Source organism: Carcharodon carcharias, chromosome 14, assembly GCF_017639515.1.
Source record: "Carcharodon carcharias isolate sCarCar2 chromosome 14, sCarCar2.pri, whole genome shotgun sequence".
Classification (NCBI taxonomy): domain Eukaryota; kingdom Metazoa; phylum Chordata; class Chondrichthyes; order Lamniformes; family Lamnidae; genus Carcharodon; species Carcharodon carcharias.
This window is the reverse complement of record NC_054480.1, coordinates 9,389,037-9,414,914: the sequence shown is the minus strand read 5'-3', so window position 1 is coordinate 9,414,914 and position 25,878 is coordinate 9,389,037. Positions and strand designations below refer to the sequence as shown.

Below are 25,878 nucleotides of genomic sequence, written 5' to 3'. Positions count from 1 at the left end.
AGAATACGATTTTCAACTAATAAGCTGAGCATTGACCAACAAGTTTGTGATACGAATTTGATTTTTGTAAATCTTTTAAAAATTGGCAGCCGAATCTGGCTGTAAGATCCTCCAAAGTTCAGGCTCCGAAAGCCAGTTAATTAAATGGTTCAATTAGTATTTGTTTGTCAAAGCCCTGACATAATAACGTAGCCCTCCACGTTACTCGCTTCACAGGTACAGGTAGTATTGTAAATGCTTCACCTCTAGTCCATCAACAATCTGTTCCCTCTTTAAACAACACCAATCCTGGTCTTTAAACTTGGCATTTTTCAGTTCTGTAAAACTCTAACTGATTCGTCGAAATTAAGAGCAGCAGCAACGCTGATTCTGACTCTGGCTTCACTAGATGTCCAACATACACAAACACAGACATTTCACAGCAGTTTTTGCAGAAAAATATAGCAACGGGAGCAGGAAGCCAGTCTGATCTCTTTTTCCACCCACCTCTCCCTCAACCCCTACCCTTACCTCTAGGCTTGGCCTAAATAGCCAAGTGGTTATGGTACTGGGCTTGTAACCCCAAGATCAAGAGTTCAAATCTCACAATGGCAAACTATGAAACAATGTAACTTCATCTGAAACAGATGGAAACAGGTTTACTCAAAAGAGTATCAAGAGTTCAAATCTCTCAGTGGCAAACTATGCAACAATGTAACTTCATCCGTATAAACAGATGGAAACGTGTTTGTACTCGAAAGAGTTACCCCTACCTCTACCCCCACCCCCTCTCCTTTACAAGCAAGCTATTACGTGGGAGGTTCTAAAAAGTGTATTATTCTTAAATACAAATATAGGAACAGTAGGCCATTAGGTGCTGCAAGCCTGTTCCTCATTTATTGCGATCCTGTCTATCTGTATCATAACTCCACCTACCCACCTGGATCCATGTCCTTTATTCTCTTGTTCAGCACAAATCTATTGATCTCAGATTTGGAGTGACTAATTGAGCCAAAGAGTGTACTGCATTTGCTGTTCTACAATTCCTTGTGTGAAGAACTGAACTTCTCTGCTGAATGTCCTGACCCTAATTTTAACATTAACTCTCTCTGTCCTCGAGCCCCTTCCACTCCAGCAGCCGAAAAAAAAGTTGCTCTCTAACCACCATATTAATCCCTTTCAAAATCCCAAAAACCTCTATCAAATCGTTCCTTAACCTTCCACATTCCAGAGAATAGAAGCCTAGTTTGTGTAATCTCTATTCATAGTCTCACATTCTGGTGAACTTGCTGCACTCCAAATGTGAAGATTTGATTCCCTGAAGAACAATCTTGTGACCATTATTTGTAAATTTTTTTAAATTTAGGGGTGATCAACGAGTTAAAAATTCATGGGTTGGAATTTTGTGCTGGGGGGATTTTATGGTCCCGCCAAAGTCGATGGATTTTTGAAAGGCTCGTCCCTGCCACGATGGGGCTGTAAAATTCTACCCGTAGGATCATACTGCACAGGAGAGCACTCGGCCCTTTGTGTCTGTGTTGGCCCTTTGAAAGATCTATCCAGTTAGTCCCACTCTCCAGCTCTCTCCCCATAGCCCTGCAAATTTTTCCTTTTCAAAGTACATGCAAATTCCCCCTTGAAAGTTGCTATTGAGTCCACTTCAGTTCACCCTTTCAGGCAGTGACTCCCTGATAAAGCAAGTCACTGTGCAAAAAGATTTCTCCTTGTCATCTCTTTGTTTTAATTAATTTTTACCCAGCTAGAGGAAGGCAAGTTGTCTCTTTTTCTCTCTCTCTCTCTCTCTCTGAGGGCATTGGTGATCATGGATTAGTCCATGATTATGCTTGGCAAGGTACTGCAGTGGTTTGCCATTGCCTTCTGCAGTATGGCAGAGGCTGTGGTCTGCACGTAACATCCTAGAGGCCCTGCAGGAAAAAGACATGGATCCTGTCGGATTATTCCCTGAGCAGACGGTCAAAATCTTTTGGCAGAATGCCTTATCGCCAGAACTTTCAATCAAGCACCATGACATAGCTTTGTTAGTGGTGAGAAAGGCCCTCCCTGTCAGATCCTTCCTACACATCCTGAGTCTCACCCCCTCCATGCGCTGCCCTTGAGGTGGCTGTGGTGGTGAAGGGACCATTGTCCACCTCCTTGTGGAATGTGCCTTTGCAAACAAGGTCTGGAGAAAGATGCAGTGGTTTTTGTCGAGGTTCATCCCAAGCACCTCCATGACACCAGACTCTGTGCTCTATGGGTTGTTCCCAGGGACACACAGCAAGACAAATGTGAGCTACAGCTGGAGGGTCATCAACCGGGTGAAGGATGCTCTTTGGTCTGCCTGAAACTTGCAGTCTTCCAGTGCAAAGAGTTGTCCACAACCAAGTGTTGCAGACTGGCACATTGCAAGGTCCAGGGCTACGAAATGTGGGATGAACTAAAGCTTGGGACAGCCACCACAGAGCTGCCTAAGACCTTTTGGCCATAGCGCATGGATGAGGTGGAAACTACAGAATCCTCTTGGGCTGTATGTCTCACATTGAATGTATGCAGCAAATATTACATGTATCACAATTGCATTGAAGAATCTCAGAGTGCAACATGATCTATGTGTAAAATTTGAATATCATTGCACTTTGTGATGGCCATTTTAAAATGTTTTGTAATGTTCTTTTAGGTATTTTATGAATAAAATATATTTTTGCATAAAAGAAAATACCAGGTGATTCTCCCACTCCTAACACCTGCCATCAGGCATATTGGAAGGATTCACAGGTTGATTCTCAACCTGTTTATCCATATTATGAACCCACCTTCCTTGGCTATCAAGTCCTGGAGTGGGACTGAACCTAGAGCTTCTGGCTCAGAGCCAGGGATGCTGCCCACTGTGCCACAAGACCTCCTTCACAAGCTGTCTACTTTCAGTCAGAATAAAGAAGAACCAAATTTGCATTTTTATAGCAAATATTTTCACAGTCCACAAACTACTTCTTTAGTGTAGTTGCTACTGTTATACAGGCACACAAATCCGGACCCAAATTATATACACCAGGGTCCTGTAGACTGCAAATGTGGTTTTAATAATATTGATTGAGGGATGAATGGGATGTATGCATTCACCTGAGGGGGCAGAAGAAGCATCAAGTTAATGTATCAGTGGAAAAATAGCACCTCCAATAGACATCGTCAAGGGCCTCTTGTTCACCGCACCACCTCTGCCTTTACCCCACCACAATGCCTAGAGTTGTCTAGACCCTAATGTCTGAAATGCCTTCCCTAAACTTCTCTACCCCGTTTCAGCTGCTCCTTAAAACGTACCTCTTTGGCCAAATGTTTGGTCGCCTGTCCTGATATCTCCTCCTTTGGTCTGGTGTTAATTTTAGTCGGTTGCACTTTTGTGAAGTGCCTTGGGATGTTTTCCTACTTTAAAGGTGCTATATTTATATAAGTTGTTGGTAATTAAAATGGAGATGAGGAAGTGAAGAGAAGTTAATTTTAAAAAGTTTCATTGAATTGGACACTTGGTGCTCCAGCCTTAAAGTGGTTTTATCTGGCTTTGATCAACAAAACAGCTGTGGTCTCATGATTCCTGAATCTTGTGATGTTCAGAGAGTTAATCCCCTTGTAGAGCTCTGAACTAGCTGTAAGAAAGAGTTGTTTATGTAGTTTGTGTGGTACTTTGGCACCGAGGCATTAAGTTGCAATTTGTTCACTGGGGGATGTTTGTATCTTAGGGGACAGTGATGACAAATTGCAGGATTTGTTGCTCCCTCCCTAGGAATTAACCCTCGCCTTTGTTATCACAAGAGTTTTTGGAAGGAAGAGGTTAAATGCTACCATTTTATGAAGATGTGATTTAACTGGTGAGCATGCTTTGAGTCACCTGGCAAAGTTCTCCACATGAATGAGACTAGGCCCCAGAGGTAGTGGCGGAGAGGTGGGGGTCAGAGATGGAGGTGACAGAATTGAATTCTAAACTGTTCCATTACTCTGCAGACCATCTGAAAATGATGGGCAGGAAAAGATTAGCTGGACCATCTAGCCCTCCCCACGCTCATGATGGCTGAAGCAGCCTAACCATTTCCAACCAGCCACTTATCCCCCTCACCCTCCCTAAACCATCTACAACAGCTATGTCATTGGGGAGAGGCAAAAATCCAATAAAACCCGAGGGACAGGGAAGGGAAAAATTGCAAAATTCCTGTGTGACCTACAGCTTTATGAATCAGAGGCATGAGTGCAACCAATTAGAAAAATGTTGTGTAACCCACCATTCTCATAGGCAGTGGTTGTAGTCAGTTGTAGTCATTTAAGACAACAGCAGAGACAATCAATGATTTCAAAAGGAAATTGGATGGGTACATAAGATCATAAGATATAGGAGCAGAAATTAGGCCATTCGGCCCATCAAGTCTGCTCTGCCATTCAATCATGGCTGATAAGTTTCTCAACATCATTCTCCTGCCTTCTCCCCGTAACCTTTGATCCCCTTACCCAATCATGAACCTATCTATCTCGGTCTTAAATATGCTCAATGACCTGGCCTCCACAGCCTTCTGTGGTAATGAATTCCATAGATTCACCACTCTTGGCTAAAGAAGTTTCTCCTCATCTCTGTTCTAAAAGGTCTTCCCTTTATTCTGAGGCTGTGCCCTCGGATCCTAGTCACTCCTACTAATGGAAACATCTTCCCCACGTCCACTCTATCCAGGCCTTTCAATATTCTGTAAGTTTCAATCAGATCCCCCCCTCATCTTCTAAACTCCATCGAGTAGAGACCCAGAGTCCTCAAACTTGCCTCATATGTTAAGCCTTTCATTCCTGGGATCGTTCTCGTGAACCTTCTCTGGACCCTCTCCAGGGCCAGCACATCCTTCCTGAGATATGGGGCCCAAAATTGCTCTCAATATTCAAAATGTGGTCTGACCAGAGCCTTATAAAGCCTCAGCAGCGCATCCCTGTTTTTATATTCTAGTCCTCTCGAAATAAATGCCAACATTGCATTTGCCTTCCTAACTACTGACTTAACCTGCAAGTTAACCTTAAGAGAATCCTGGACTAGGACTCCCAAGTCCCTTTGCACTCCAGATTTCTGAATTCTCCCCCCATTTAGAAAATAGTCTAAGCCTCTATTTTTCCTACCAAAGTACATGAGGGAAATAAACCTTCAGGACTACAGGGTTAGAGAGGGGGAATGGGACTGACTGGATTTCTCTACAGAGAGCTGTAATGGACTCCATTGGCCAACTGGCCTTCTTATGGTAATGACTCTATGACCACTCGGGAGATTAGGACCAGTCAGGAGATCACACGGACCAAGTGTTATCTGTAAAGATACTTAGCTTCAAGATACCGTCCTTGTCCCAGTCAAAAAGCTGTCAGGCTTCAAAATGACTGCATCCAAACAGCACACACCATAGCAACCAATTATGCACATCAGAGAGCATGCTCTCCCACCCTTACCAGCAACCATGGCCTTGCACTGTGTCCTGAATCCAGGATGCTATACATGAACAAACTGGGGAGAGACTTGACTGAGAGAGACAGAAGTCACAGGTTGAAAAGAGCCTGCACCAGAAACAGGAAGCTGATTAAAATGCATGTCAGATTGGATGATTGCAATGTGTCATTTGCATTGTGAAAAGATTATTTGGATGCATGTCTGTGCTTTGTGGGGTAAAATAGAATCAATATCAAATTGCTTTATTATCTTCCAGGAGAAGTAGTGACTGGAATTGTTCTCTGTTAGAAACACAGAATCTTTTGTTACGATCCCAGCCGAGGTTACCACTGGACAAGCTTAATCCCAGCTTGATAGATGCTAACTTTTATTTGTTTAGATACGTGGAGAGGGGCTACTGAGCAGAGTCACTATAGTCAGCTGATGAACTTTTAACAAAAGCATAAAACATTTATCAAGCAAGAAAAGATGAACTATATTACAATACTCCTTCACCCACAACTATACCTTGAGAGATGTATATAGATTTGTAAGGATAACACAAGTTATAAAAGCTATCTTGTACTCTAATATTCACAGTAAGTACACAGTCCATGTAAACCAATTGGGAACCTGTAGTCAGACACACCACATTCTGAAACTAAATGACTGATACCGCCTCAGCCAGATGCTATGAATCTCTCCTCAACTACCCCCAGATGCTTGTCGCACTGTGAGCCAATCAGTCTCACTGAACTCCATCTTTCACATGAGGGTTTCCAATCTCCACTTTCCAAGAACTCGCCTTGGAATCTTCTCCCAGACCAACATTTTCTCTCAGATGCTTTCTGCAAGGGTTGACCTCCAGGGTTTTGAACTCTCCTTCCAATGTTCCTCTCCCCTGGATCACCGCATATATTCAAACTTTCTTCTACACACTCTCTCACTGACTCAGCTGTCAGAAGTATACCATCATTTCACATGCCCATAGCAAAGAGTTAGAGACCTTCAGTTGCCTCTTTGGACCTTCTGATTTCTCACAAGCCTTTATATTGCTTTGACTCTGCTTCCTGCAGCTTGGAGCCTTTCTCTGCCCTCACTCTTAACTTCACTTAACAGGACTTTTTCCTGATTCCCGTCCTTCCTTTGACTATAAGGTCTTCTTGGGACTTTCTCCTGTTGTACTTCCGTGGATTCTGTGGACTTTCTTCTTTAGCTTGGGACTGGATATCTTCCCTCATTGCTCCAGTCTCTCCCTGGCAGCTACTTTCAACCAATTTTAGTTTGGAACTGTCTATCTGAGTCTTCTAGGTTGCTTCTGCCTGGCAGCTATCTTCAAAACTGAACTCAAAACTGCTGTTTCTAGTTTCTTGTGTGTGTATCTGTGGGAGGGACCTGCCTCTCTGGACCCCTGTTGCTAGGCTATGGCCCAGTTTTTCTACTCTTGCATTTGCTTAACTTCACTTACAGCGTAAACTCTTATTAGAAAAACAGGCACCTTTTAAAATGAAACTAAAACTCAACTTTACCTTTTCTTAACACACGGATACAGAAATACAAACCAAACTTAAACATTAAAGCTAAAACTCATTCCTAACACCCACCAATACCAATATAACATACTTAAACTATTTTTATTTCCTAACACGTTAGGAACAGGAGCAGAGCAGTCACCCCCTCAAGCCTGTCCTGCCATTCAGTTAGAACATGACTAATCTTTGGCTCAGCTCACTTACCTACTCCTTGCTACACTTACCTAACAAAAATGTCAACTTTGAAAGCTTCAATTGTCCCCCAATTTTCAGTGTTTTGGATGAGAATAACCCAAATTTCTACTACCTTTTGTGAGAAAAAATGTTTCTGGATTTTTTTCCGAAATGGCATAGATCTAATGGGCAATAAATGTTGGCTTTGCTAGCAGTGCCCACATCCCATGAAAGAATAAAATAAAAATGTTAAGATTCTGTATGTTTGTCCTTGTTTCCCTCACCAGAGGAAATAGTTTCTCTGGACCTAACCTATCGAATCCTCCTAACATCTTAAATAGCTCGATCAGATCACCCCTCAATTTTCTATACTCCACTCCCGAGCTACCTAATCTTTCTCATTCCCAACTGCCTGAGGCTAAATCATTTGCAGCTTTGGGATTATATTTGGCCATGAAATGAGTATCCAACCACATACCTGCACCATCACTATTTTCACCTCTGAAACATTGCCCAGATCTTCCCCTGCCTCAGCTCCTTCACTGCTGGAACCTTGATTCATGCTTTTATTGCCTCAAGACATGACTATTCCAATACATTCCTAGCTGGTTTCCCATGTTCTACTTTCTGCAAACTTGATGTCATCCAAAACTCTCATTCTTGTTTTCAAATTCCTCCATGGGTTGCCCCTCCCTATCTCTGTGAATTCCTCCAGCCCCCCCCAAACCCTCCGTGATATCGCACTCACTTAATTCCAGTGCATTGAGCTTCTCCAATTTTCATCGCATCATCTTTGGTGGCCATGCCTTCAGCTGTCTAGACCCTGAGTTCTGAAATTTCCTGCCTAAACCTCTCCACCTCTCTTTCATCCTTTAAGATGGTCATTGAACCTTACCACTTTAATCAAAATTTAGTCTTCTGACCTAATATCTCTTTATGTTACTTGGTATATTGTTCCTATGAAGCGCCTTGGGACGTTTCATTCTTAAAGATGCTATATAAATACAAGTTATTGTTGTTATTGCCGTTCAAGCCAAGTTTATGCAACCTGTTCTCCCTCTATGCCCGACATTTAGTTCTTTTCCGCCAATTTCATCACCATCATCTACTGAAGGCACTGACTCCTGCAGGGTTATGTTTTCATGAGTATAGGCCAGCCATCACTGCTCAATGTTAGCCCAGAGCCTATGGTCGATTTTTCTTTCTACCACCTAGGCATTAAGTATCATTTGCACAATCACAGAGAAGAATCTTGTGCAGAAGGATTATGTGCCTGGAGGGGAACCAAGCTGATTATCCTTCCACTGGATTGGAGATGACTATCTGAACTGTCTCTTGATACCACACATGAATCACACAAGTTCACAACCTAAAGCTTGTATTATCTCAGGCCACAATGTAATTAAGAGTTTGTTTTTCCGAATGACTTCAAAACAAGCTGGAACATGACCATTACAACCTTTTTATGTAAGATTTGGCAGGAAAAGTGTTTTCAAGTAGATATTGTTAGTCAAGATAACAAATACTCAAAATAGAGAGAGGGGATGATTTCAACATGCATTTTCATATAAACAATGAATTCAAAAGCAATCATTGTTCCCTTAAACTAAAACAAAAATTTTGGAAAAACTCAGCAGGTCTGACAGCATCTGTGGAGAGAAAGACAGAGTCAACATTTCGAGTCCATATGACTCTTCTTCAGAACTAAAGAGAAGTAAAAATGTGGTGAAATATATACTGTTTAAGGGGAATGGGACAGGTGAAGCTGGCTAGAGGGCCAGTGATAGGTGGAGGCAAAGGAGAGATTGTGAAAGATGTGATAAACAAAAGGTCGAAGGGGTGTTGATGGTGGTGATACTGGCTAAAGGAGGTGCTAATGGTGACATTAAGAGTAGAAGGCAGAATGAGCAAGTGACAGATGGCCCTAGTGGGGGTGGGGGTGAAGGGAGGGAACGATGTGGTAAAAAAGATCGAAATAGGCTAAAAGGTGGGGATAAAACAATGAATAGAAATAAATTTAAAAATATAATAATAATAGAAATAGGGAAAAAATATATATAAAAATTAAAAAAAAAAACTATTTGGAAAAAGGGAATCAAAAAGGGGTGAGGATGGAGGAGAGAGAGTTCATAATCTGAAGTTGTTGAACTTAATGTTAAGTTTGGAAGGCTGTAAAGCTGTAAAGTGCCTAGTCGGAAGATGAGGTGCTGTTCCTCCAATTTGCATTGAGCTTCACTGGAACAATGCAGCAGGCCAAGGACAGACTTGTGGGCATGAGAGCAGGGAGGGGTGTTGAAATGGCAAGCGACAGGGAGGTCTGGGTGATGCTTGTGGTCACCCAGTCTGCATTTGGTCTCTTCAATGTAGGGGAGACCGCATTGGGAGCAGCGAATGCAGTGGACCAAATTGAAGGAGGTGCAAGTGAAGCGCTGCTTCACCTGAAAGGAGTGTTTAGGCCCTTGGACGGTGAGTAGGGGGGAAGCAAAGGGGAAGGTGTTGCCCCTTCTGCGATTGCGTGGGAAGGTGCAGTGGGAGGGGGTTGAGGTTGGGGGTGATGGAGTGGACCAGGGTGTCCCGGAGGGAATGATCCCTGTGGAATGCCAACAGGGGAGGGTGAAGGGATGATGTGTTTGGTGGTGGCATCGTGCTGGAGTTGGCGGAAATGGCGGAGGATGATCCTTTGAATGTGGAGGCTGGTGGGGTGAAAAGTGAGGATAACGGGGACCCTATCATGGTTCCAGGAGGGAGAGGAAGATGTGAGGGCAGACCATCGGAACAGATGCGACGGAGGCAAAGGAACTGAGAGAATGGTTGCATCTGTTCCGATGATGCCTCTTTCCAAAGTAGTGTTTCTGACACGTCTCCCTCCTTCCTTAACCGAGATTTCATACCCACGGTGGTTGGCAGGACCCTCAACTGTGTTCGACCCATCTCCCGCACCTCTGCCTTCACACCTTCCTCTCTCTCCCGGAACCATAATAGGGACCCCCTTGTCCTCACTTTTCACCTCACCATTCTCCGCCATTTCCGCCAACTCCAGCATGATGCCACCACCAAACACATCTTTTGTTCACCACACCCCCCCCCACCTGTTGGCATTCCGTAGGGACCATTCCCTCCGGGACACCCTGGTCCACTCCTCCATCACCCCCTACACCTCAACCCCCTCCCACGCCACTTCCCATGCAATCGCAGAAGGTGCAACACCTGCCCCTTTACTTCCCCCCTCCTCACCGTCCAAGGGCCTAAACACTCCTTTCAAGTGAAGCAGCACTTCCCCCAATTTAGTCTACTGTATTCGTTGCTCCCAATGCGGTCTCCTCTATATTGGAGAGACCAAACGCAGACTGGGTGACCACTTTGCAGAGCACCTTCGGTCTGTCCACAAGCGTGACCCAGACCTCCCTGACGCTTGCCATTCCAACACCCCACCCTGCTCTCATGCCCACATGTCCGTCCTTGGCCTGCTGCAATATTCCAGTGAAGCTCAACACAAACTGGAGGAACAGCACCTCATCTTCTGATTAGGCACTTTACAGCCTTCCGGACTTAACACTGAGTTCAATAACTTCAGATCATGAAGTCTCTCCTCCATCCTCACCCCTTTTTGATCCCCTTTTTCCAAATATTTATTTTTTAATTTTTATATATGTTATATATATATAATAAATATATATATATTTTTCCCACCTATTTCCATTATTATTATATTTTTAAATTTATTTCTATTCATTGTTTTATCCCCACCTTTTAGCCTATTTTGATCTTTTTTCCCACACCATCCCCTCCACCACCCCACTAGGGCCATCTGTCACTTGTTCATTCTGCTTTCTACTCTTGATGTCACCATTAGCAATTCCTTTAGCCAGTATCACCACCATCAACCCCTTCTACCTTTTGTTTATGACATCTTTTGCAATTTCTCCTTTGCCTCCGCCTATCACTGGCCTTCTATCCAGCTTCACCTGTCCCATTCCCCTTGATTAGTATATATTTCACCACATTTTTACTTCTGTTTAGTTCTGGAGAAGAGTCATATGGACACGAAACGTTAATTTTGTTTTTCTCTCCATAGATGCTGTCAGACCTGCTGAGTTTTTCCAGCAATTTTTGTTTTAGTTTCAGATTTCCAGCATCCGCAGTATTTTGCTTTTATCTTATTGTTCCCCTGAATATTGATTAGATAAGATTTATTTCTTACCTTATTATTGATATCTCATCTTGATCATCTTAAAGGGCCTCAGAAAGTACAGGTATATTCCCCAAACAGGACACTGAAATGTTAACCCTGCTTTCTCCTCGGGCTGCCTGACCTGCTGAATGTTTCCATGTTTTCATTTAGAGTATCAGAAGGACGGGTTTCGATGGATCAAATGGCCTTGTCTCATTGCTGACTTCACACGGGGCTGGGCATTGTCTTTCTGGAATGCTTCATGTGCAGTAATACATGATTGAAATTGAACAAAATATTTATATATGTGTAATAACTCTTGTCCGTTTCAGTGCAAAGGTTGGACCAAAGAATGGCTCTGTATCCATCACTGGAGGATCTGCAGGTCTCCAAAGTTATTCAGGTCAGTTATGATGATTCTTAATGCAGTTTCAATACTCTTTAAGAGATTGATGATTGATTGAGGACAGTCATTTAAATTTTGATTAATTCAGTCCAGTCTGATAGGGATTTTTTGTTTTTTCTCAACTGGTTGCATATCAAATTAATTTTTGGTCAGTTGCACCCTGATACTTAAGGGGACACAGCACAGGATGTTTTAGAACTAAGCTGTCAGTCTCAATCGTAGAGTCCACCAGAAGGATATTACACTGGACCAGCAGAGCAGACAGAGTTTTATTCTTCATCCAACCTATGGAATGCTTGAGCAATAATATACTGAAGAGTCATGAATGTAAGTTGTAACCTTTACGTAACATAGAGGAGGGAGGTGGCACTTGAGGAGAAATTACAACTTGCCAAATGCAAACACAGGGAACCACTCAAGGAGTGTCTGATGCTAAAGACAGAGGTTGAAAAACTGTAACATGTGAAGGAATATCATGAATTACTTAAAGACATCAGTTAACATCCATGGTAAATTGATGAGTAAATCATCCAGGCTTAACAAAAAGTTATTTTTGGCACCGGAATCCCGTGTTAACGGTAGAAAGAAAGCGTTAGTTTAGAAAATATTAGTCAGTAACAGAAATGAAAGGATTGCTAATGAAGAATATAAATAGAGAGGTACAGACAAGGAAAGTGGTAGAGAAAGTTAGAACATTGTTGCAATAAGTAATTCAACAGGGAAATGTGAATTCACAGAATCACAGAAACACACAGTACAGAAGAGGCCCTTCGGTCCATCGAGCCTGCACCGACACGTGAGAGACACCTGACCTACCTACTTAATCCCATTTACCAACACTTAGCCCATAGCCTTGAATGTTATGATGTGCCAAGTGCTCATCCAGGTACTTTTTTAAAGGGTGTGAGGCAACCCGCCTCCACCACCCTCCCAGGCAGCGCATTCCAGACCGTCATCACCCTCTGGGTAAAAACGTTTTTCCTCACATCCTCCCTAAACCTCCTGCCCCTCACATTGAACTTGTGACTGCTCCCTATCCACCCTGTCCATGCCCCTCATAATCTTGTACACCTCGATCAGATCGCCCCTCAGTCTTCTCTGCTCCAACGAAAACAACTCAACTCTACTCAACCTCTCTTCATAACTTAAATGTTTCAACCCAGGCAACATCCTGGTGAATCTCCTCTGCACCCTCTCCAGTGCAATCACATCCTTCCTATAATGTGGCGACCAGAACTGCACACAGTACTCCAGCTGTGGCCTCACCAAAGTTCTATACAACAGGAACATGTCCTCCCTACTTTTGTAATCTCTGCCTGGATTGATAAAGGCAAGTGTCACATATGCCTTTTTCACCACTCCACAAACATGCCCCTCCACCTTCAGAGATCTATGGACACACACGCCAAGGTCCCTTTGTTCCTCAGAACTTCCTAGTGTCATGCCATTCATTGAATACTTCCTTGTCAAAAGTGTATCACCTCACACTTTTCAGCGTTAAATTCCATCTGCCACTTATCTGCCCATTTGACCATCCCGTCTATATCTTCCTGTAGCCCAGGACTCTCAACCTCACTGTTAACCGCCCGACCAATCTTTGTGTCATCCGCAAACTTACTAATCCTACCCCCCACATAGTCATCTATGTCGTTTATATAAATGACGAATAATAGGGGACCCAGCACAGAGCCCTGTGGTAATCCACTGGACACGGGCTTCCAGTCACCAAAGCAGCCACCTTTCCTCACCTTCCATCTCCTACAACTAAGCCAATTTTGAATCCACCTTATCAAATTACCGTGTATCCCACGTGCATTTGCCTTCTTTATAAGTCTCCCATGTGGGACCTTGTCAAAGTCTTTGTTGAAAACTACATCAACTACACTAACCTCATCTACACACCTGGTCACATCCTCAAAAAATTCAATTAAATTTATTAGGCATGACCTTCCTCTGACAATGCCATACTGACTATCCCTGATCAAACCTTGCCTCTCCAAGTGGAGATAGATTCTCTCCTTCAGAATTTTCTCCAATAGTTTCCATACCACATGAGACTCACTGGCCTGTAGTTTCCTGGCTTATCTCTACAACCCTTCTTAAATAGCGGAACCACATTAGCTGTTCTCCAGTCCTCTGGCACCTCCCCTGTGGCCAGAGAGGAATTAAAAATTTGGGTCAGAGCCCCTGCGACCTACTCCTTTGCCTCCGTCAGCAGTCCGGGACACAAATCATCCGGACCTGGAGATTTGTCTACTTTTAAGCCTGCCAACACTTCCAATACCTTGTCACTCCCTATATCAACTTGCTCAAGAACTTCGCAGTCTCTCTCCCCGAGTTCCATACCTTCATCCTCATTCTCTCGGGTGAAGACGGATGTGAAGTATTCGTTCAACACTCTACCGATGTCCCCTGGCTCCACCCATTGAATGCCGCCTTGGTCCCTAATGGGTCCTACTCTTTCTCTGGTTTTCCTCTTCCCACTGATATACTTATAGAATATCTTGGGATTTTCCCTACTTTTACCAGCCAGAGCTTTCTCATATCCCCTCTTTGCTCTCCTAATTGCTTTCTTAAGCTCCACCCTGCACTTTCTGTACTCCACGAATGCTTCTGCTGATTTGCTCCCCTTGTACCTGCTAAAAGCCTCTCTTTTCCTTCTCATTGTATCCTGAATACCTCTGGTCATCCATAGTTCTCTGGGCTTGTTACTCCTTCCTATCACCCTAGACGGAACTTGTTGAGCCTGTACCCACTCCATTTCCTTTTTGAACACCCCCCATTGCTCTTCTGTAGATTTCCCCACAAGTAGCTGTTCCCAGTCTCCCTTGGCCAGATCCTGCCTTATTTTACCAAAATCCGCTCTCCCCCAATCCAAAATGTCTTTTTGCAATTTGTCTGTTTCTTTGTCCATAACAAGCTTAAATTGTACCATGTTGTGATCGCTATCACTAAAATGCTCTCCCACCACCACCTCAGCTACCTGTCCAGCTTCATTCCCCAGAAGTAGGTCCAGCACTGCGCTGTTCCTTGTTGGACCCTCTACATATTGACCTAAAAAGTTCTCCTGTACACATTTCAAGAAATCCATTCCATCAAAGCCCTTAACACTATGTCTGTCCCAATTAATGCTGAGAAAGTTGAAATCACCTAATATAATTACCCTATTGTTACTGTTTTTACACACTTCTGTGAATTGTGCACATATTTGCTCCTCAATTTCCCGCTGACTATCTGGGGATCTATAATAAACACCTAACAATGTGGTTGCTCCTTTTTTATTACTAAGCTCTATCCACAAAGCTTCTTTTGATACTCCCTCCAAGATATCATCTCTCCTTACTGCAGTAACTGACTCCTTAACTAATAATGTAATGCCTCCTCCTCTTTTACCTCCTCCCCTGTCTCGCCTGAAGATTCTATATCTCGGAATGTTGAGCTGCCAATCCTGCCCCTCCCTCAATCATGTCTCAGTGATGGCTACTATATCACAATTCCATGTGTCAATCCTCAACCTTAACTCATCCGTTTTACCTGTAATACTCCTGGCATTAAAGTAGAGGCCATCCTGCCTTGCCTTATTCCCTTGGAACTTCATGCAACTGTACGCCCTCTGACTTGATTGTTTTACTGTATTATGATGTGTCCCTATTCTGCTAACATTCTGTGTCCCCTCCCCCTGCCAAATAAGTTTAAACTCCTCCCAACAGCACTAGCAAACCCACCCACAAGGATGTTCATCCCACTTTGATTCAGATGTAGACCATCCTGCTTGTACAGCTTGCCCAGAAACAGTTCCAGTGATCCAGGAATCTAAAACCTTCCCTCCTGCACCAACTCTTAAGCCATGTATTCATCTGTGCTATTCTCCTATTTCTGAGCTCACTAGCACGTGACACTGGGAGTAATCCAGAGATTACAACCCGAGAGGTCTTGCTTTTTAGCCTACTGCCTAACTCCCTGAATTCTTGATGCAATACCTCATCCCTCTTTCTGCCTATGTCATTGGTACCAACATGTAGCATGACCTCTGCCTTATCACCCTCCCCCTTCAGGATGCCCTGCAGCTGTTCAATGACATCCTGGACCCTGGCATCAAGGAGGCAACACAGCATCCTGGAGTCACGTTAAAGGCCACAGTAGCACCTATCTGTTTCCCTGACTATAAATCCCCTATTACTATTGCTCTGCTTCTCTTCCTCCCCTCCTTGACAGGCTGCTTGTGGTGCCAGAAGCTTGGCTCTGTCTGCACTCCCTGGAGGAACCAGCACCCTCATCAGCCTCCAAAATGGAATACCGATTTGCGAGCGGGTCCCCAGGGGAATCCTGAACTACCTGCCTGTTTCTCTTGGACTGCCTGGTGGTCACCCATTCCCTCCCTTCCTCAAGTCCCTTCAGCTGCGCTGTGACCACCTCTCTAAACGTGCTATCCATGATGCTCTCTGACTCGTGGATGCTCCACATTGTTCCCAGCCGCCGTTCCAGCTCTGAAACTTGCGCTTTCAGGAGCTGCAGCTGGACACACTTCCTGCACACATGCTGGTCCTGGGCACTGGAAATGTTACCGGCTACCCACATGGGGCACACCACGGCTTTGAGCTCTCCTGTCATGACTTATCCCTTTAAATTAAACCTTTTTAATCAATTACTCTAGGGCCCTTCTTTCCTGATCCTCGTTACCACAGAATATACAATCTATAAACCACAAAAGGACCTTAAACTATAAGTGATAAAAATAGTAAATACTTACCCAACCTTACCCACTACTTACCAGTCATTCCTCTCCCTTGTAGCCTCTACTGCTGCAGCAGGTCAAGACCACTCTCTGAAGATTTAAGAAGTTGGATAGCAAAGAAAAAATGCAAATAGCACCTCTTCCCCTATGCACCGAATTCCCACTATGCACCAAATTGCCAATACCCACACTCACTCTGGCTGTGTCTCACTCAGGATGAGATCTCTCTCCTGATTGTGTGCAAGCACACAAAGGGAATAATTTAAATAGGTTTAACTATTCTTGGGTAAGAGTAAAGGAAATGGAAATGAAGGCAAAAAAGCTAATGAAGAGAAGGGTTGGATTATCTGTTGGGACGAATGATATTAAGAAGAGAAGATTGAAATAACTAAAAGAATACAAAACTAGTGGCTAAAGAAATGTAGCAAAGCAGAGTTAATGTCAAACAAAACTGAAACAGGAAACAGCTGATGAATGAAGTCATTCCTACATTCTCCAATCAGAATAACTTAGTGATTCTGTTTATAGTAAGTGCATGAGTTGATTTTAATGTTGTTTTTTCTTAGGCTCAGGCCACCATTTTAGCCAACCAGACCTCACCAGCAATTGAATCCGAGGCCTCAGATGCCCAAAGTGGTGAGTCATTGCAGTTTACCCCTGTGCTTTACCCCACTATTCTTCAAAACTCTATTTTCAAAATCATGAACTTAGACCCCTACTTAGTATTGATGTCTTCACTTTCATCCATGCCCTCTCCTCTCCATCTTCCAGCTACCTCCTCCAGCATCACAACCCTCTGAGAAAGGCAGGTCCCAATGCAATATTGGAAAAAGTGCCAAGCCTAGTTATGAAGAAGACACTGAACCTAAGATGCTTTGGTAGAGATTGTTTATTGCAGAGTTTATTTCTCCAGTCTAACACAATCTCCCTCAGTGCTGGCTGACTCTTCTTTATATACACATCGGAGTATAATCACTACCCAACACCTGTTCACCTTATTACCTTTAACTACTGGATACTTAACATCCATCAACTGAACCTATGAGATACAAAGATGTAACTGCCAGGATCATAATCTGAAGAATTTCAGTGACAGCTGCATATTCTGGTTTCAAATGGAAGGGAGATGGGAAGTATGAAAGGGAAATGAGGCTGACCCCTTCCTCAAATTGTTGTGTGTTTGGGTCTCAGAGAGACAGGGAATGCCTTTACATAACTTACAAATTGGGCATTATTCCAACTCTGACCCCTTGTGCATTTCCAATTTTCTTCGCTGCACTATTGGTGGCTGCACCTTCACTGTCAAGGCCCTAAACTCCGGAATTCCTTCCCTTTAATCTCTGCTTCTCTAGCTCTCTCTTTGCACTGGACTCACTGCCATCTGACCCCTGCCTTCATTCCCTGGCAAACATTCCACCCCTGACAGGTTGACCAGGAACCTTGTAGAAGCGATGCAGATGCAGCAGAATGAAAGATGTTTAACTTATGAAGGCTGCTTTCATGAACCTGGATTGTATTCCCTTGTATTTAAAAAGTTGAGGGGTGATCTAATGAAGGAATTTAAAATGCTTAAAGGGTTCAATAGCATAGGTACAGAGAAACTATTTCCTCTGTGGATGAATCCAGGATGAAAGGACATAATCTTTAACGCCGGCCATTCAAGAGAGAAATCAGGAGGCACTTTTTCAAATGAAGCCTTCTGGAAACCTGGTATTTTCTCTCCTGAAAGGCTTGGATGCTGAGGGGGGTGGGGGGGCAACTCAAGCAGTCATGACTGAGGCTGATAGATTCTTGTGAGGTAAGGGTATTGAGAAATATGAAAGATGATTGAACTTGAGGTGCAGATCAACCAAGATCTAGCTGAATGACAAAAGAGGTCCAAGAGTTGAATGGTCTCTTCATCCTCCTATGTTCCCAACTAGGTCTTCATTGATTTATGCCTCCCCTTTCTATTTACACACCCCTTGCTGGTTTCCCTCTGTTGCCTGATTTAAACTCCTTGCCAGGTTTATTTTATTCTTTCACAAGATGTGGGCATCACTGGCTAGGCCAGCATTTATTGCCCATCCCTAATTACCCTTGAGAAGGTGGTGGTGAGCTGCCTTCTTGCACTGCTGCAGTCCCTGCGGTGTAGGTACACCCACAGTGCTGTTAGGGAGGGAGTTCCAGGATTTTGACCCAGTCACAATGAAGGAGCGGCGATATATTTCAAAGTCAGCATGGTGAGTGGCTTGGAGGGGAACTAGCAGTTTGTGGTGTTCCCATGAATCTGCTGCCCTTGTCCTTCTAGGTGATCGGGCCGCAGGTTTGGAAGGAGCTGTCGAAGGAACTATCAAAGGAGCCTTGTTGAGTTGCTGCAGTGTATCTTGTAGATGGGTCACACTGCTGCCACTGTGCGTCGGTGGTGGAGGGAGTGAATGTTAAGGCGGTGGGTGGAGTGCTAATCAAGTGGGCTGTTTTGTCCTGGATGGTGTCAAGCTTCTTGAGTATTGTTGCAGCTGCATTCATTCAGGCAAGTGGATTCCATCACATTCCTGACTTGTGGGCAGGCTTTGGGGAATCAGGAGGTGAGTTACTCGCTGCAGAATTCCCAGCCTCTGACCTGCTCTTGAAGCCACAGTATTTATGTGGCTACTCCAGTTCAGTTTCTGGCTTGCACCCCCCTATCTGATTTACACCACCCTATGACTTCTTATCCACCCACCCAGTGCCCAATAGAAAACAATGCAGAGGAAAATTGGGTGGTGTTGTAAATTAGGGTTCCAAACCAAACTTGCCTTGTTTGTGCTGGGTCGGTTTGGTTAAAGTTTTACAATGTGTCTATTACTTTATCAGTGAGAGGGAGGGTCTGTGCAGATGCCAAGACTTTCTTAAAAAAAACTGACTGAGGTGTTTTTCTTTAGCTTCAGGTTTATATCCGGACCTGCAGGAACTGGGGGACTATATGGGCCTGGACCTGAACAGTGAGAATCTGGAGAAAAACATGGCCCTGCTGCCAGTCCTGGAATCTGGAGTAAGCATCCAATGGAATTGGGTGAATGTACTGAGCTCAGCTCACCCCTCACCACCCCTCACTCTCTCCATTATGCACTGGCTTTTTAGCAATGTTAAGAGAAAAGATTAATTCAAGCCTTTTGATATGTACAATTAATTAGCATCTGTCTTTGCCCTGGTGTCAGCCATGGCTCAGTGAGTAGCACTCTCGCTGCTGTCAGGTGGTTAGGGGCTCAAGCTTCAATCCAGACACTTGATCCAGGCTTACACTCCCAGTGCAGTGCTAAGGGAATGCTGCACTGTTGGAGGTGTTGTCTTTCAGACTAAACTTTAAACTGAGGCCTCATTTGACTTCTCGGGGATGTGAAAGATCCCATGGCACTATTTCAAAGATGAGTACAGGAGCCCTCCCCAGTGTCATGGTCAATATTCACTGCTCCAACCAGCATCACTGAAGCAGATTCTATAGGAAATATTACAGTGCCTTTTGTGGGAGCTTGCTGTGCACAAATTGGCTACTGCGCTTCCTACTTTGTAACAGTGATTACATTTCACATGGTTAAGATGCTGGGCTAACAGTATCTAGATCCTGAGTGTAATACCATTTTAAAGATGTGAAACTGACCACAAGGGCTGCTTGTTTATTGAAAAATCCCAACCAGCTCACTCGTGGCTTTTAGAGACGAGAACTTGTGAACCTTCAACCCACATTGTCCAACATGTGACTCCAGTCTCATGCAATATGATTAATTCTTAACACCCTTTGACGTAGCCTCTCGGTCATACAAATAAGAAAAAGATCACCCACCAACACCATCTTCTTGGGGCAATGGAGGATGGACAATAAAAGCAAACCTTGCCAAGAATCGCCTACCTGACCAGAGGGACGATGGATTAAATCTCAAGTATGGGTGATAGCATATAACTGAAATCCACCGACAGAAACACTCAAGACTTTGGCTAAGTTACAAAATCATCACACCTTTTAAAATTCATTCATGGGATGAGGGCGTCACTGGCTAGGCCAGCATTTACTGTCCTGCCTGAACTGCCTTTGAGAAAGTGGTGGTGAGCTGCCTGCTTGAACTGCTGCAGTCCATGTGGTGTAGCTACACCCACGGTGCTGTTAGGGAGGGAGTTCCAGGATTTTGACCCAGCAACAGTGAAGGAGCAGTGATATAGTTCCAAGTCAGGAGGATGAGTGGCTTGGAAGGGAACTTGCAGGTGGTGGTATTCCATTGCATCTCCTGCTCTTGTCTTTCTAGGCAGTAGAGGTCGTGTGTTTGGAAGGTGCTGTTGAAGGAACCTTGGTGAGTTGCTGCAGCACATCTTGTAGATGGTACATACTGCTGCTACTGTGCATTGGTGGTGGAGGGAGTGAATGTTGAAGGTGGTAGATGGGTGCCAATCAAGCGGGCTGCTTTGTCCTGGATGGTGTCAAGCTTCCTGAGTGTTGTTGGAGCTGCAAGTGCAAAGACAGGTGGCAGGCCAGAGGATTGGAAATAATATAAAGAACAACAGAAAATGACAAAAAGATTAATAAGGAGGGAAAAGATTAGAGTATGAGAGAAAGCTAGCTATTGATATAAAGATGGATAGTAAGAGTTTTTATAGATATTTAAATAAGAAAAGTGTACGCCGGTCCTATAGAAAGTGCATCAGGGGAATTGATAATGGAAAGTAGGGAGATGGCAGATAAATTGAACAGGTATTTTACATCGGTTTTCACTATAGAGGACACAAGTAACATCCCAGAAATAACTGTAAATCAGGAAATGGGAGGGAGCGTAACTTATAATCATCAGGGAATTGAGCAAATTGTTGGGGCTGCGGGCTGACAAATCTCCAGGTCCAGATAGACTTCACCTTAAGATGTTGAAATAAGTGGCTAGTGAGATAGTTGATGTATTGGTTTTAATTTTTCCAAATTCCTTAGATTCAGGGAAGGTTCCATTAGATTGGAAAATAGTGGATGTAAGTCCTTCATTCAAAAGGGGATGGAGACAGAAAGCAGGAAACTACAGGCCAGTTAGTTAACTGTCAGGGGAAAATGTTGGAAAGTATTATTAAATATGTTATAGCAGGGCACTTAGAAAAAATCAAGGCAATTGTGGAGAGTCAACATGGTTTTGTAAAAGGGAAATTATGTTTAACCAAATTACTGGAGTTCTTTGAAGGAGTCACATGTGCTGTGGATAAAGGGGAATGTGGATGTATTGTAATTAGATTTCCAGAAGGCATTTGATAAGGTGCCACATCAAAGGTTATTGCAAAAAATAAAGGCTCATATGGTGTAGGGAATAACATATTGATATTGTTAGAAGATTGGCTAGCTAACAGGAAGCAGAGCATTTGCATAAATGGATATTTTTCTGATCGGCCGAATGTGGCGAATGGTGTGCCAAAGGAATCAATGCTGGGCCTCAGCTTTTTACGATTTATACAAATGACTTGGATGAAAGGACCGAAGGTATGGTTGCTGGTGACACAAAGATAGGTAGGAAAATAAATTGTGAAGAGGTCATATGTAGGCTACAAAGGCACATAGGTTAGGTGAGTGGGCAAAGATCTGGCAAACGGGGTATAATGTGGGCAAATGTGAAATTGTCCATTTTGGCAAGAAGAATAAAAAAGAAGCTTATTATCTAAGTGGTGAGAGATTGCAGAGCTCTGAGATTCAGAGGGACCTGGGTGTCCTAGTGCATGAATCACAAAAGGCTAGAATGCAAGTACAGCAGGTAATTAGGAAAGCTAATAGAATTACAATTTATTGTGAGTGGAATTGAATATAAAAATAGGGAGGTTATGCTTCAGTTGTACAAGGCACTGGTGAGACCACATCTGGAATACTGTGTACAGTATTGGTCTCCATGTTTAAGGAAAGATGTAAATGTGTTAGAAGCAGGTCAGAGAAGGTTTACTAGACTAATACCAGGAAAGGGCAGGTTGTCTAATGAGGAAAAGTTGGACAGGTTAGGCTTGTATCCACTGGAGTTTAGATGCGTAAGAGGTGACTTGATTGAAACATATAAGATCCTGGGGGGTCTTGACAGGGCGGATGTGGAGACGATGTTTCCTTGTGTGGGAGAATCTAGAACTAGGGGTCACAGTTTAAAAATGAGGGGTCGCTCCTTTAAGTCAGAGATGAGGAGAATTTTTTTCTCTGTGGGTCGTGAGTCTTTGGAACTCTTCTTCCTCAAAAGGTGGTGGAAGCAAAATCTTTGAATATTTTTAAGGCAAAGGTAAATAGATTCTTGATTAACAAGTGGACAAAAGGTTATCGGGGGTAGACAGGAATGTGGGTTTGAGGTTACATTTAGGTCAGCCATGATCTTATTGAATGGCGGAGCAGGCTCGAGGGGCTGAGTGGCCTACTCCTGCTCCTAATTCATATATTTGTATGAGTATTCCATCACTGTCCTGACTTATGCCTTGTAGATGGTGGACAGGCTCTGGGAGACAGGAGGTGAGTTATTCGCCGCAGAATTCCCAACCCCCAACCTCCTCTTGTAGGCACAGTATTTATGTGGCTGGTCTAGTTCAGTTCCCGATCAGTGGTAACTCCCAGGTTGTTGAAAGTGGGGTCTTCAGTCATGGTAATGCCATTGAATGTCATGGGGTGATGGTCAGATCCTCTCTTGTTGGGGATGGTCATTGCCTGGCACTAATGTGGTGCGAATGTTACTTGCCACTTGTCAACCCCATGCCTGAATACTGTCCAGGTCTTGTTGCATATGGACAATTCAGTATCTGAGGAGTTGCGAGTGATGCTGAACATTGTGCAATCATCAGCAACAGCCTAACTTCAGATCTAATGATGGAAGAAAGGTCATTGATGAAACAGCTGAAGATGGTTGAGCCTAGGACACTACCCTGAGGAACTCCTGCAATGATGTATTGGAACTGAGATGATTGACCAACAACAACCACAACCATCTTCCTTTGTGCTAAACCAGTGGCGAGTTTTCCCCCTGATTTCCATTGACTTCAGTTTTGCTCGGGCTCCTTGATTTTGATCACTGATGGAATACCTCCATATCTGACTATACCAAGTGCTGCTGGTGATATTTGCATTAAAGATGACTGCTCTTGATAGTGCATTCATTAATCCAGTGCCACCAGCCTTGAACCCTTCAGTTCAGGGCTCAGAGATAGTTTGCAGCCAGCTGTCTATCCATTTCATCCTTGGTCTCCTACTCTTTCCTATTAACCGTTGTTTATGTGTTTCACTCTATAGCAAGTCACCAGCAATCAGTCACACATGAATAACTTGGTGGCCCCGGTGACTGGAAACAGTCTGGGGCTTCACCGAGCAGAGATCAAAGCTGGAATACGTGAAGTGATCCTTTGCAAGGACCAAGATGGAAAGGTTGGACTGCGCCTACGTGCAATCGACAAAGTAAGTAAATAAGACACAAATGCATCCTTAGATCCTGTTGTAGAATTGTACAGCACAGGAGGAGGCCATTCAGTCTATCAAGCTTGGGCTAGCTCTTTGGAAGAGCTATCCAATTAATACCACGGTTGTATTCTTTCCCATAGCCCTGCAAATATTCCCCCTTCAATATGAAATGATCTCCTTGCTCCCAATTTCAAATAAATGAGTTCTCCCTAAAGATTTATTTGTGATCACCATGTGAGGTGATTTGTTTCAGTCACTCATCTCACTACATCGCCAGGTTTTCCCTCCATTTTGGTTTGCCAATTTGGTTGCTGAATATTTGTAGATGGGACAGCAGACGAGCACATTGTGTTCACCTCTCAGCTCCAGTCTGGAGAGGTTGTATGGTCCCCTTTTATCAACCGATGTTAATTGCAGTTTGTTTTTAACTGACTTAGATGATCAGTTATAGGTTCAGGCCCGATTCCAGAGATTTAAGCACACAATCCAGGCTGACGCTCCCAGTGCAGTACTGAGAGAGTGCTGCACTGTCAGAAACGCTGCCTTTTGGATAACCCACTAAGCTGAGGCCTTGTGTGCCTCTTAGGCAGATGTAAAAGATTCCATGACACTATCTAAAGAAGAGCTGCAGAGTTCTCACTGGTGTCCTGGTCAATTCCTATCTGTCAAGTAACATGGCTAAAAAAATAGATTTATAGATCCAGAAATTTAAAAATAGATATAAAAGTAGATTCATTATCACATTGTTGTTTGTGTGTCTTTGCTGTGCGCGAATTGGCAGCTGTACTTCCCACAATGCAACACTTCAAAGAGTATTTAATTGGCTGTAAAGGGAAGTTCTGAAGTAATGAAAGGTGCTGTGTAAATGCAAGTTCATTTTTTTTTCTCTCTTTCCTCTTTTCACCCATTACTTCCTCATTCATTTTTTTCTTTAGGGGATATTTGTCCAGTTGGTACAGGCCAACTCCCCATCTTCTCTTGTTGGGCTACGCTTTGGGGACCAGATCCTGCAACTGGATGGCCAGACCTGTGCAGGCTGGAGCACCGACAAAGCACATAAGGCGCTGAAGCATGCACCACAGGACAGGATCTCGGTCATTGTCCGTGACCGGTCAGTATTTGTTACACGTCCAGGTCTAGTTACACTGTCAAGGAGGCAGGGGATGGGGGTGTTATGGCACGGCAGATGGTAAAGGTCAAGCTGCTCAAATCCCACAGGAAAACTTGAATCAGCTGCCAAAACTGTTTTTTGCAATTTGTATTGTATGAGGAGCGGTTGTGAAATCAGGAAATTATGTCCCTGACTACTTGTGATGATTTTATAGTAAAGTAAACATTCATTAAAAGAATAACGGAAAAACAAATAAAGCACAATTACACTTAAACACAAAAATGGCTTCACACAGTAAACAGAACTTTAAAACAGTTCCACAAATCCTAACTTAACTGCCCTTAGAGCTAACCCTCCCCTTTTCTGTTTAGCAACTGTCCTCATAGATTTTAGAATCTATAGAAGCCCAGTAATTTTTACCACACCGTACTTTTTCCTTGGGGTGTCCTCTGAGGCTGGCAGCAACTGCTTCTTTCACTCTGGCCTTGTTCACACTGTCTTCTGGGAGTTCTGACCAGCTACCCTGCTGTATTCTGGGAGATTTAAGCAACTACCCCCTCACATAGGCTTCAGTGTTTCCTTATATGCACTCCTTCCCTTTGATCTCTCTATTGTCTCAACCAGTCTCTTTAGAGACTTTCTTCCCAGACTTGATTAAATCGTTTTTTAAAACAAAAACAGAATTACCTGGAAAAACTCAGCAGGTCTGGCAGCATCGGCGGAGAAGAAAAGAGTTGACGTTTCGAGTCCTCATGACCCTTCGACAGAACTTGCGTTCGAGTCCAAGAAAGAGTTGAAATAATTCTGATAATATTTCAACTCTTTCTTGGACTCGAACGCAAGTTCTGTCGAAGGGTCATGAGGACTCGAAACGTCAACTCTTTTCTTCTCCGCCGATGCTGCCAGACCTGCTGAGTTTTTCCAGGTAATTCTG

The 25,878-nt window shown here is 43.6% G+C and overlaps 1 protein-coding gene across 1 annotated transcript in view; it reads left to right on the top strand.

Moving 5' to 3' along the window:
* The window catches only part of LOC121287306 (syntenin-1-like), a 40,563-nt gene that overhangs the window by 315 nt on the left and 14,370 nt on the right, over positions 1-25,878 (top strand). Inside the window, exons 2-6 of the mRNA XM_041205073.1 lie at positions 11,629-11,699; positions 17,004-17,073; positions 19,341-19,450; positions 23,669-23,830; positions 24,769-24,944. Of these exons, the coding sequence (XP_041061007.1) occupies positions 11,649-11,699; positions 17,004-17,073; positions 19,341-19,450; positions 23,669-23,830; positions 24,769-24,944 (569 nt within the window). The 5' untranslated portion in view covers positions 11,629-11,648. The remainder of the gene's footprint in view (positions 1-11,628; positions 11,700-17,003; positions 17,074-19,340; positions 19,451-23,668; positions 23,831-24,768; positions 24,945-25,878) is intronic.